The sequence below is a fragment of the Octopus bimaculoides genome, chromosome 6, assembly GCF_001194135.2.
Source record: "Octopus bimaculoides isolate UCB-OBI-ISO-001 chromosome 6, ASM119413v2, whole genome shotgun sequence".
Classification (NCBI taxonomy): Eukaryota; Metazoa; Mollusca; class Cephalopoda; order Octopoda; family Octopodidae; genus Octopus; species Octopus bimaculoides.
The window spans coordinates 10,649,234-10,663,330 of NC_068986.1; the positions used below are offsets into that span (position 1 = coordinate 10,649,234).

The window sequence follows — 14,097 nt, forward strand, 5'->3', positions numbered from 1 at the left end:
TGGGGGTTGATGTGATTGACTAAACTCCTCCCAACAAATTTCAGACACAGTGCGTATGTGTGTGTGTGTGTGTATCACCTGAGTGAAAATAATTTGCTTAGAGTCAACTCCCTGAAAACAGAATTTACAGTTGCTTTTCCTTTCTTTTTTTGTTTCTTTCTTTTATAATATCAAAATTAGAAAATTACTATTTTCAAATCTCATAACATGAGATATTCAGCAACAGTACTTTGGAGTAAAGATTGTTTGCCAACATAACATGGCAGTCCTGGTTTAGGACGAATGTTGCTGTAATCTAGCCCCAGGAGACATCGTCTCCAGCTCACTATATGACACGATCTGTGTCCTTGTATTTTCGAACAAGAGAATCTAGCACCCCCACTCAGCTCAAAACAATATCCCTTGTTCGAAAATATAAAGACAGATCGTGTCGTATAACCAGCTGGAGACGATGTCTCCTGGGGCTAAATTACAGCAACATTAGTCCTAAACCAGGACTGCCATGTTATGCTGGCAAATAATCTTTACTCCATTTCAAAATTCGTATGATTATTTGTTGTAAAAACTAAATATTTAGAATTAGAAGCAGTAGACTGGGAAAGATCACGAAAGATAAAAAAAAGTTTCAGAAAGAATTCACAAAAATATTGTTGCTTTAGATATAATAATCCTTTTTACTGGAGGCACAAGGCCTTGAAATTTTGCGGGAGGGGGCTAGTCTATTACATCAATCCCAGTGTTTTACTGGTCCTTAATTTATAGATCCCAAAAGGATGAAAGGCAAAGTTGACCTCAGTGGAATTTGAACTCAGAACCTAAAGACAGACGAAATACCACCAAGTATTTCACCTGGTGTGCTAACGTTTCTGCCACCTTTGCTTTAGATGTAATAATAATAACCCTATCCAATGTAGGCACAAGGCCAGGAATTATTTTTGTGGTAGTGGCGGTGGGGGACTGGTGGATCCTTAACATCTACCCCTGTGTTCATCTGGTGCCTATTTTATCCCAAAAAGATGAAAGGCAAAGATGAACACAGTTGAATTTCAACTCAGAATGTAAAGATGGGAGGGGAAGGGACTTATCGATTATGTTGACCCCAGTATGCAACCGGTATTTAATTTATCAACCCTGAAAGGAGAAAAGGCAAAGATGACTTCAGTGGAATTTGAACTCGGAACATATTGACAGGCAAAATACCACTAAGCATTTTGTCCAGCATGCCTTAATAATAATGATAATAGAACTAAAAAATGATGATGATGAGAGAATAGTTAGAAATAGATTCCATGCTAGTAGAAAATTGTTTTCCTACTCAAAATGTCTTCAGGCTTTTTTAATATGGTTATTTGAAACAAAACATATAATTTCTATTTATTTATTTGTAGTAATACAGAAGAATTAATTAATAAACAGTGATAAACTAAGAACCGTTAGTAATTTGTAGTGATTAGGTAGGAGTAATGGGCTTTTTACAGCAAAATAGTGATAGTCTAGTTTATTAGTAATTTAGGATTAAAGACTAAGAATACTTGTTTTGATATTTTTCAATCAAGTGTGTGACAACTGAATAATGAATATTGATTGATGAGAACCAGTTAAAGATGCTAACTTTTCTTTTTTCTTTCTCTCCTTAGTGTTTTAAAATCTACCGTTGTAATGCAATCTGCTTCAAAATTCCAAAGTTTATAAATTACCTTTTACTTATTTCAGTCATTAGACAGTAGCCATGCTGGGGCACTGCCGACCTTAGTGCATATTTCTTTTAAACCTGGTACTTATATTATTGGTATCATTAAGTCACAGGGACATAAACACACCAACACCTGTTGTCAAACAATGTCAGGGGACAAACACAGACACACACACATCTTTTAATTTTTCTCTACCAAAACAACTCACCTGTATCATTAAACTGATACAGGTGAGATTTTTTTTGTTTTCATCATAAATAAGAGCTAAGATCCTTGGCAGAATTACACTCCTTAAATGACACATAAACACATATAGAGTGGAGGCGCAATGGCCCAGTGGTTAGGACAGCGGACTTGCGGTCGTAGGATCACGGTTTAGATTCCCAGACCGGACATTGTGAATGTTTATTGAGCAACACTACCTAAAGCTCCAGGAGGCTCCGCCAGGGCATGGTGGCGACCCCTGCTATACTCTTTCACCACAACTTTCTCTCACTCTTTCTTCCTATTTCCGTTGTACCTGTATTTCAAAGGGCCAGCTTTGTCACACTCTGTGTCATGCTGAATCTCTCCGAGAACTGCGTTAAGGGTACACGTGTCTGAGGAATACTCAGCCACTTGCACGTTAATTTCACGAAGTAGGCTGTTCCATGGATTGGATCAACTGGAACTCTCGTCATCATAACTGACAGAGAGCCATGAGCGTGATCGTTGCCAGTGTCGTCCTAGTGCCACCGGACTGGCTCCTGTGCACGTAGCACGTAAAAAACACCTTTTGAGCGTGGTCTTTGCCAGAACCGCCTGACTGGCCTTTGTGCTTGTGGCACGTAAAAGCACCCACTATACTCTCGGAGTGGTTGGCGTTAGGAAGGGCATCCAGCTGTAGAAACTTTGCTAGATCAGATTCAAAATGCAGAGTAGATGGAACAGGGACAACTGATGAAGGGATATACTCTTGATGTTGCATGTCTCATTTCTGTTTGTTTTTTTTTGTTGTTCAAAAAAAGTTCGTTTTCTGTTTTCGTTTCTCATTGTGTTTAACGTTTTTTTGATGTCCTGTACCCATATATGCATGTATGTATACTTATAGATGTAGGTATGCACATATATGTATGGATATATGCATATATCTATATACTATTTATATTATTATATGATCGAATATACCACCAATGTTCTTGGAACTTTACAAAAAATGTTTATATAAGAAACCGAATCAGATTTGTTATGGCAGGCTGCATGTGGAACCATTGTTTGTCATAAAAGAAAGAACAATAAACTTGGATAATAAAAGAGAGGATAACAGCATTGCTAGACGATGCCTGTGAGGAAATGGAACAACTCTGATAAAGGAGAATATAAAAGGAATAACATCAGAAACTGCAAAGCAATGATGCGATTCTAATTTTTCAAGTGTTACAGTGAATAAGCAATGAAAATTTTGAGTGAGTATACAAAAGCAGCATGCATAAGAATTTGTAACAGCATCAAAAGTGTCATTATTATTATTATTATTATTATTAATATTTCAAAACAACAAGCGAAGCATGCTCCCGTCTTCTTTCTGAGTTTTGGTTATTGATTTAGTAAGAGCGCATCAAAGGGAAGTCACTATGGACATGCTAGAGGGTCCTTACCTTCAGCAAGTGGCTGACGATGGGGTAAAGGTGGTGGAGAAAACTTATGATGAATCTCAGATTCTATTGAAAAATACAAAAAAAAAAAAACCAATGAGGGAATCACCAACACATACACAATACATGTATGTACATTACATATATATATATATATATATATATATGGGTATGTACATACATATGTGTCCTGGGTATGGCTCTCAACTGCATGTGGTAGAGGGGCCCTTGTTTGGGAATTCCAAAGTTTTGGGGAATGTGGAACCACCTCAGTTATTGTCCCCAAGTCTACTCTCACCCAGAACAGTAACACCTGTTAGGGTTCTAGCTGTGGGTTAATTAGAAGGTCATAAAATTGCTTCCAGAAGAAGGTTACTCATAGACACCCCAACAGACCCAGGGCAGACAAGGTCCTTTAGCACTTCATTTAAAAGAAGGAAATCCCACACAAATCCTGCATCCTGCTCATGGCACCTGGCACGTGAGACCAATATAAGTTTGAAGGGGGAGGGAGTGGGAGTGGCTCTGTATAAAGAATGCCAACTGGAATGGTATTTATTGTGCAGGTCAGTTTAGCTAACCAAGATACCAGCACCAACACCATCACACTTTTTTTCAGAAGTTCATTGGTGCTAAGGGAATACAGGTAGATGCTACTGGAAGTCTTCAGCTTTGACCCTGCCTAGAGATGGCCATCGTTTTAGCTGCCTTGGCACACCCTCATTTGACAAAGCAACAAAAGAGTCCATCACACACACTGGATCATGGAATCTCTTGTCATTGAGTAAGATTTTGACTGGGATTGTTGTTTAAGTAATGTGGAGATCTTAAGGAATTATGCATATTCAGAGGGATGCCAGCTTCCCCTGGTTGTGTTTCATCTATATCAAGGTGTGTTCAGAGGAAGTTTTGGGGTCAGTTTTATATCAGGGACCCACATTTTATCAAGTCATATGTTCCAATCCCCTGAATTAAGCTGAGAAAATCAGCTCAACTACAAGAGATTGTCTTTACTCGAGATTGCCGCAAGGTTACTACGGAGACAAAGGTTAAGGCCACCAGTGGATTCTGGATTCTGGGGTAGATGCATAATGGATTTTGAGAGAGCAATTTGGAGGGTTAGAGTGTCAAGCACTAATTTCCACACCCTTCCAGTTTAATGGTGCCTAGTGCTGCAAAGTGATTGGCAGATTTAAGCAGCTTGCATGCATCATAAGGTACCATTTTATAAAAATAAAGTACTGGTGAGGTGGTAGGGAGGGGAGAGACATCACCAGCTGGTCGGGTTCTAGCCATAATGAACCCAAGATGGTTTGATTAGATCAATTCTGCAAAGACCTATTTTTGCATTGATAACAGAGATATGTCATATACGGCTACTTGTAGAGCAACGCCAGCTATCATTTGACTACCATTCTCTCCATCTGGAGACTGGGGTGGGGTGGGGCAGTCTACAAGAGATTTTCAATCTATCCATAGCCTGATATTTTGATGTGCCACTTCATATTCTGACAGCTTATGAGATTTGGTTCGTATTTCCACCAAAACCTTCTTAACACAAACAATAATGACAATTAGGCTGATAGCAAAGAGAAACACATCAATGAAAGCAAATGTTTTAAAGCCGTTAGGGGATGGTGCTAAGAAAATAAGCAAAAAGGAAAATAAATTTTTAAAAATTAATAATTTGGTGTTTAATAGGAAATATTGACGAGAGGTGAATGTGAGGATATAACCTTTATTGTTGTTTGAGAAAATGTCTGATAATTATAAGAGAGATTGAGATTTGAAATAAAGAGAAAGGAATTATTGAGTGGTCAAAAAGGTATAAATACATATACAAATAGTCAAACATACATACACACACACATGTATCATATATATATATATATATATATATATATATATATATATATTATAAATTAACTACCAAGAAAAATTGGTAAGCTAATTCAAAAAATCATCACCAAAATAGCAGAAAAAAACGACAGTGAAGGTATGCAAACTCTTCAAGAATCGATCCTTTTGGTTATATTAATAATAATAATAAAGGAGTTATGACGCAAAAACATATATATTCAAATGAACATATTTATCTTCTTCAATATATATTTCAGTATAAAGAATTCATTAAGAGACTTAATAATTTAAAATTTCTTTACACAAAATTGTGAAATTTTTTCGCCATGAATGGTTTGCGTTTTTAAACCGAATGTATATTTTTTCTGATGTTATATTTATTCCTGAAGATGTGTAAAGAAATTTTAATTTATTAAGTCTCTTAATGAATTCTTTATACTGAAATATATATTGAAGAAGATAAATATGTTCATTTGAATATATATGTTTTTGCGTCGTAACTCCTTTATTATTATTAATATATATATATATATATGATGGACTCTCCTGTTATTAAACGATGTATGAGGGTTCAACAATTTCTTACTGAACAACCATACCTGATTTGTTTATAGTGATCAAATGTTTGTGTAGACATAAGCTCTCTCCCTCCATGAGATCGACATTACCTGTACAGGTGCAACGGATGCCACATGTCAGATGATAAAATGATCACAAAGCAGTGAAATGAAGTGCTTTGCTCAAGAACAAAATGCAACGCCCAGTCTGGGAATCGAACCCACAATCATGAGTGCAACACCTTAACCATTGAGCCATGCGCCTTCACTTTTAAGGCTTTCTCTACAGATTTTCAATAGGATTTAGAGCCACCACTGAATGTTATGATGCTTCATATATGAATACATCTATGTAAATGATGCAATCAAAGAAAGAAAAATAGGTAATGGGTGTTAATTGGTCAATGAGTTGGAAGTGTTACTGAAGAAAGAGCAATAACTCCAGAAATCTGCATATACACCTGCTACCTATTTTTCTATCTTTAATCTCATTGTTTACATAGACGTATTCGTATACATCTTAACTTTCAGTGCTGGCTCTAAATTTTATAGAAATTCTGTAGAGATGACTTAAAAGTGACTGAATTGCACTGCTAACACACAAAGGTAGAAAACAGTACTGACTTGTAAACATTTAATATACTTAGTAGTAAATTACGGTTGCTAAACGAAATAGTGTCCCTACCAGCAATTATTATGCATGTGTGTGTATATATTGGTGTGTCAGATCTGTTTGTTTGTTGGGGTTTTTTTCTCCATTTATTTTAATCTTTATTTTTCATCAACAGTTGTAAGACATCATCAATGCTTTAACAAACCAGAGGAATGTTGGCAAGAAATCATGAACCATGAAGGAGAATACAGTCTTTTCAACTCTAGGCACAAAGCCTGAAATTTTGGGGGAGGGGGCCAGTTGATTAGATCGACCCCAGTACACAACTGGTACTTAATTTATGAAGGAGAATACATTTTTGATGAAAAAAAGGATTAAAATAAATGGGAAAAAAAATTATCTGACAACCATCCAGCTACACAAATACATAAAAATATGAATAAAAACACATTTAAAAGAAGAGAAACACACACACACACGGATTTACACAGCAAAACACAGAAACATAACAGACACACTGATGCATATATATTTACATGAATATAAAGTCAAACAATAGAAATGTATTCAAAGTTTTAAAAAACTTAGGAAATGCATTCAAAAATTTAAAACAAATTTGAATGATTTAAAATAACAGCTTTCGTACAGAATAATTAAGTGCACATGTTTATTTGTGAAAACATTAATGAAGACATTATAACATGTAAATATTTTTCCAAATTAACATGAACTTCAATTTAGAAGCTCTAAGAAAGCCAGAAGTTGTTGCATAAGCACTCTGCTCTGAATGCACTGCATCTTATAGCAGAAACAGTTGTAAGTTAATGAACCTGATGATGTAATTCCTGTTCCCTTGTCATTTATGTAATTTCATAGAACACTCTGTACTCACCTGATGTTTTATTCTGAAGTATATATATATGTTGGGTTGGCCACAAAGTCCATTCATTTTTTAAGTGAGATTAAGATAGAAGTTTTAAACACAAAGTTATTTATTCACTCAATGATATAATTACTGTTTCATTCCAATATCTTCTGCCATCTTGTGGCTGGATCCATTAACCTCTGCTCAAAGAACTTCCAGTCTTTGCTAGTGAGCAACTCTTCCAGGGAAATTTTTACACCCTCTTCGGAGTTGTAGGTTTGTCCATTTGATGAAACCTGAAGGTGTAAGGTCAGGCAAGTACAGAGAGCAGAGGAGAATTTCTTAGCCGAGCCCAGTAACTTCTGCCATGTCTGCAAAGAAGCAGGCAGTCTGGCATTGTTAGGACAAAAGACAAAACTGAAGTCAGCTACTTATTAGAAGGCTTGAAGTTTAGTGACGACAAAAACTGAATGGGCTTTTGGCCGACTCAATTTACACTGAGTTCTAACACCAGGTTATTAACATTGCTATGCCTAAACAATATATGTGCGCTTACACACACACACACACAAACATACACGAACACAGTGCCATAAAGAGTGAACTGCTAGGCTTTCCCTGACCAAAAGCATTCATAATGGGTGATTAGCTCTACAGAGAGCTGCAGGTATTGGAATAGCAATTACAATATGCATGCATGAGCCATCCAAGCTAAATGGAATACACATGGCTGCAAATCAAAAGGAGCTGCTGATGCGGTTGCCGGGAGGACAGACATGTGGTTGCATAAATATGTCATCTTTTGTTGGAAATCACTGAAAAAGATATTAAAGCATACACACAACAACAATTATATAAATGTTCACAAGAACCAGCCTGCAATGGCTTGCAAAAGTGTGTTGTGCTGATTGAAAGAGAAAAACAAAACTAAATTTCACACACCTGATACTCTTCTTGCACTGGTCTTTTGATCTAAAGGTGTGGTAGGTAATGAGACTGCACCAGGTGAAGGTGAAGGGGCTAAAGTAACACAAAATAAAATATATTACAAGTTATACTTCATTTTATTTCTGTTAATGCTTCTTAACATGATAACAACAAATTAGATAAATTGATGTAATTTGCAATCAACCTTATATGAACTTTTTAACATTTAAACCAGCCAAATCCAGCCGAAATAATCAACCTGCTTTATGATCTAAGCAGCTAGATTTCGCCTCTCACACTTGCCCTACAATGTCAATTTAAAAATACTGAAATCTTGAAGCTATGAGATAGAGCATGATTAATTAGAAACAATGTGAATAAAGAAGCATTAGATTTTGACAAGGTTTGATTGAAAACTATTGGGAGACTGGTGCCATAAAAAGAAGACTACAACCCTTATCAATCTGGAATTTAATCTCCTTCAAAGTAATCCCCTTCTAAAGCCACACATGTTATCCAGGATCGTTTCCATTGATGGAAACATTCCTGGAACTCCTTTCTTGGGACAGTGAGCAGCTGCCTCATCACATTCTCTTGGATTTCATCAATGTCTTGAAGTCTTGTTGAGGTCATTGAAAACTATCATTTTCAATGACTGCAACTCAACAGCAAAATAACTTTTATGTCACACTGATGACGATGATGATGATGATGATCTTCCAAGAAACCTATCTCTTTTCCTGGAAAAAATCTGAAAGACTGTTTTCCACTTCTTCCTCTCTTTTTCTGTTTTGCCTCTTATAAAATGTTTCAGTGATTGGAACAGATGGAAATCCATAGGCAGGATTGGAAATTAGAATCTGAAATCAAACAATACCGAGAGTACACACACACACACACACACACACACACACACCCACACCCATTTATGAATGTTAAATTCTTTTTTGTTATTATCTATTGTGCAAATACACATTTGTGGCCACATGTGAGGATAGGCACAACAACTCAATTGAAGATAAGTTTGGCTTTTTTTTTTTTACCAATCTCTTCTCTTCTGAGAATTGAATGCTGTAGCTGGCACATGACTACAATTCAGCTTCCTATCGCTCATGGCACACTAGATAACTACAATTTCTCCACTTGCGTTAGTGTTGTTCCACTAACATGCAGAGAGCATTGGAAGACATTTTTGAGAGTACCAATGGGTGGAACAGAGGTCAGACAGTCTCTCCAGGTGGAGCCACTGCTGCTCTGCATTGAGAGGTCAGAGCTCTGGTACTATGAATTTGAACATCTCAAGAAAGAACAAGGTGGACTTTTTAAGCCAAGTCAATCTGCAGGAGACTTAGGGAAACCAAGAATGAAATGATTGGATAAGAATGTCCATAGTCTTAGTTGGTCACACTTGGGAATCCAACCAAAAGTGTAATGAGGGTTGCTTCTGAAAGGACCCTGTAGAGAAGGGGGACTCTACCCCAACAACCCTTATATGAACGGTGGATAGAGAAAATGTGTGAATGGTGCTAATATTCCTAAAGAAAATAGAAAGTAAAGTGGTTAACTCACTTTTGGAAGGTTCTACTGGTTTCTGGAAAAGTAGAAATAAAAAGAAAAGAAAGAGAAAGACATTAGTTATATGAAGCAGAACATTGACAGGCTCTCAATTTTTTAATTTTTTTTATTACTATTTTATTGTAAATAATGGCAAAAAACATGTTTGAATCTTTATAGTAACAATGATTAAGAAAGATATGCAATGAAATGATAATTAATAAAGATATCTCACTCATTAGTGTGAAAAAAAATCTTTTGACTAGCCCTTCTGATACTTTCATCTCTGAAGAATGGTATACATTCCTGACAGTAGACTGAACTAATGAAATCTATTTCCCCCAAGAAACACAGTCAAATAATTTCTCATCTTCAGGTATTTTTGCTTTTACCACTTGACTAAGAAAGATACATCAATTAAACCAATTAATTAGTTAAGTGGTAAAGTTTTGAAAATAGCTACTGCAAGGGTTTGACAAATATAAACAGGGTATAAATTCTTGTTAGATGACCTAGGTACCCTTGTTAGATGATCTAGGTACTTTTGTTGCATGATCTAGGTACATAAGAGTTAAGCAGAGGTACTACCAGCTGACTTGTTAAAGCAAAACAGTTAAAACAAGTGCAACATCTCTGATTAGCTGAGTTGATGAATAGGGTTTTAATGGATCCCCGTCTAAGACATAGATCTGCTTGGCCAAAATTAACCAATAATAATAAGTATAGAAAAAAATAGCAAAGTACCAGGACCTAGCTATCGAATAACAGAGACTATGGAAAGTGTGGGTAAAATATATCCCAATAGCTATAGGTGCATTGGGAACTATCCCTAAAGATCTGAACAGATGGATAGAGGAAATAGGCATAAAACCCAGTTTAGTATAGCTGCAGAAAGCAGTGTTATTAGGGAGAGCTAGGATACTTAGGGGGGTTCTTGGTATCTAAGGTTACTTGCTGTAACCCAATAGGAGGGTTCTTGACATCAAGTCTACTTGTAGGATTATTTTCTTTACCAACATGAATGAATAATAATAATGAATAATAATAATAACAACAATAATAATAATTTTTTATTGACCACACGGGCCAATAATAATAATAAATATAAAAATCAATAAGATGATAGCCTCTGCACAGCCATTTGATTTGCTGGAAGCAGCAGCCAAACTTTTCTCAAACCACACTCAACTGTCTTAAAAACCAAAAGGACACACAAAACAGTGTAATCCTAGGTACATAATGGGTTCGAATTTTGGCTAGCAATTTTAGTGGGGGGGGGGGGATAAGTTGATAACAAGGACCCTAGAATTCAACTGATGATTATTTTATTGACCTTGGAAGGATGAAGGGGTCAAGCCAACATCAGTGGAATTTAAACTCAGAACAAGAAGAGCGAGAAAAAAATGTCAGTAAGTATTTTGTCTGACAAACTAATAATTTTGCCTGATTGCAAGGTCTATATATAAAATGCCAAATAAAATAAGACAGGATGGCCACAGCTGGAACATACTTGATCTCCTCTCAATTAGGGATCATTTGGAGACAACTACGACATCAACTTGTCTTATAATCAGATGGAGTCTCTTCCTTACACCTATACCAGAAATTGTGTTTTGTTTCAGTCTGATTAATTGAATGTTTGTTAGATCCTTAACTGCAGTACACAGGAGGAAAAAAAAGGGGGTTGGCTGAGCAAACAGGGTATCAGACAATCAACTGACAAGCTTATGATTTGTATACTAAGGTTTATATACTGTCATTACAATTACATTGTATAGAAGATATTTATTAATTACTACAGAATATATCTATAGATTTAATCAAAACTGTGTATTATGATGAATATGCCTTTATCCATATGTCTATAAATGGGGGAGAAAAAAAGAGGAAGCAACTGTGCACCCTGTTTAACTATCCCCAAACACACTGATACAACATCCAATGATATTAGCAATTGAAGTAAACTGGATAGATCAAGGGTTAAATATGTAAAGCAATCTGTCCAATTTACTTCAACCTGTAATTTTAGTGGGTCTGTAAGCAGTGCCTGTGGGTAGTTAAAGAAGGTACACATCTGCTGCTCATGATCCTGATCAGGACCAAAACATGTATATTCACTGCTCACCTCTTTTTCTATCTGTAAACATATCTATATATCAAGACATTGTTTATATTCATCACATTCATTATAACACACAAAGTTGACTAATAAATCTGATATGTTCTATAATATTATATATATAAGAATAAATTACATTTTAGGCATGAAACAAACATTGTTAACACACTGATCATTTAATGTTAGAATATATTTCACTCAATTGCTCAGTCCACCCTAACTGCTCTAAGTAGTTACCAGAGGACAACAGAGTTTACAGTTGTAAAACAGCATCAATACTGTAAAAAAAAGTGTTTTGCAACACTAGAGAAGGCCCAGTAATGACCAATCAAATGTATTCACACTCAACATTCATTGATGCCCCAGTAAAATAACAGAATTATGAGATTGGGTAACAACTCTTAGAGGAGATAAGTAGAAAGGGATTTTGTCCATTTGAAATGAAAGAAAGACCTTCAAGAAAATATAAACATAATCCCTGTCCCTCATTTAAGAGCTGTGTTCATCAAAATGTTTCTGGGGTTTCCATTTTCAATGTAATTACCATTTACTCTGGTGCTGCCAACAACTCAGAACCCATCATCCTCATAACCATTTTATCCCCATTTCTGTCTGTCTGTCTGTCATCCAACTTTCACACTCTCACAAACCTATCCATCAAGCCATCCTTGATTCTCTATCCCAACTCCCTCTTTTATCAACAGTCTTGTACTTTCAGGTTATACCCTGATATTTCATCATCGCCATCCTTTCTCCCTTTCCTGCAGGGACACCTGTCCCTGACCCTTTATCATACCCTAGCTTCACAACACCTGGTACAAAACTACTTCCCTCAATATGACACTCCACCCAACTGTTGAGGGACTTTGTCAAATAAATTACATGGTGATCGCACTAGAGCCAGTGCCATGACAAAAGCATCTGGTATGCTTATGTGTTTGGTATCAAGAAGAGCATCCAACAACAGAAACTATACCAAAGCAGGCATTGGAATTCTCTGGCTCACTGAATCTTACCAAAGTGCCCACCACCCCACACCAGCATAGAAAAAGGGACATTAGATGGTGATGGTAGTTTTTTGAGTATATTGTGTTGCATAATAGGACCAACTGACTTATGTAATAACAACAGTCAGCTTACTGAAACACTTGTACATTATATAAAGCATAAAACACTGGTTACGTTTTCTGTGTTTGTTCCTACAAGATGGCTGAGATCCTGCGCACTGACCTATTTTCAGTTATAATCTTTTTTATCTTTTGGCTTTTACTTGTTTCAGTGATTAGAAGATGGCACTGCTTTGAAGAATTCTTTTGTTCTTTAGTTGAATAAATCAACCATAGTGCTTAACTTTTTAAAGCCTGATTCTTATTCTATTGCTCTCTCTTGCTAAACTGCTACATTAGAGGGAGGTAAACAAAAGCCAACACCAGTTGTCAAGTGATGGTGGGGGACTAACAGACACAAATACACACACAACAGGCTTCTTTCAGTTGTAATGTGTTGCACCTTGCAGCATACATTTTAATGTGTTGATGTGTGTGTGTACACGTATGTGCCATCAGCATTATTATTTCATGTCTTTTTTTATCCCCGCTGGCATGAGTTGGTCGGTTCAACATAGACAAGCCAGAGGGCTGTGCCAGGTTCTATGTCAGCTTTGGTATGGTTTCTATAGCTGGGTGCCCTTCTTAATGTCCACCACTTCAGTGTTCCACTGGGTGCTTTTTACATGGCACCAACACTGGTGAGGGCACAAAGTAGTAACTGCAAGACCCCTTCACTGAATCAGGTTTAGAATGGTGGTGGTGGTTGGGGGGGTGCAGTTGATTTGTTTTGGCTGTAAAGGCAATCATTATAAGGACCATTCCTTCAGTTGATCAATTGATAAAACTAAACCATGAATGCATCAAAATACACATTTGAAACAGCTGTAAGCCTATAATAAAATAGATAAATGTATATATAACCCTCTATTTCTGTCTACTATATATATATATATATATATATATATATATATATATAGGAAAAGATGCACTCGTATATCTGTCAGAACAGTGGGTATCTTATCTGAAATGTATAGGATTAAATATCCACCATGGCTGGTCTTACCAATTGGTTTCATGTAAACAATACAATGGAGCTATATAATCGGATTGTTACCCAACACTCCATTGCATTCATTATGTGAAACCGATTGCTAAGATCAGCTGCAATGGATATTTAATACTATACATTTCGGATAATATATATATATATATATATATATATATA

At 36.2% G+C, this 14,097-nt stretch overlaps 1 protein-coding gene across 11 annotated transcripts in view; it reads right to left on the reverse strand.

Annotated features, from left to right (window-relative positions):
- The window catches only part of LOC106870442 (dedicator of cytokinesis protein 3), a 274,705-nt gene that overhangs the window by 5,427 nt on the left and 255,181 nt on the right, over positions 1 to 14,097 (reverse strand). For 8 of the 11 annotated variants that reach the window (XM_014916529.1, XM_014916531.1, XM_014916528.1 and 5 more), the window contains 3 exons: positions 9,720 to 9,741; positions 8,166 to 8,243; positions 3,332 to 3,394 (listed from right to left, as the gene is read on the reverse strand). In XM_014916529.1, the coding sequence (XP_014772015.1) occupies positions 3,332 to 3,394; positions 8,166 to 8,243; positions 9,720 to 9,741 (163 nt within the window). The remainder of the gene's footprint in view (positions 1 to 3,331; positions 3,395 to 8,165; positions 8,244 to 9,719; positions 9,742 to 14,097) is intronic. The other 3 variants (XM_052968614.1, XM_052968613.1, XM_014916527.1) reach the window with 1 other exon arrangement.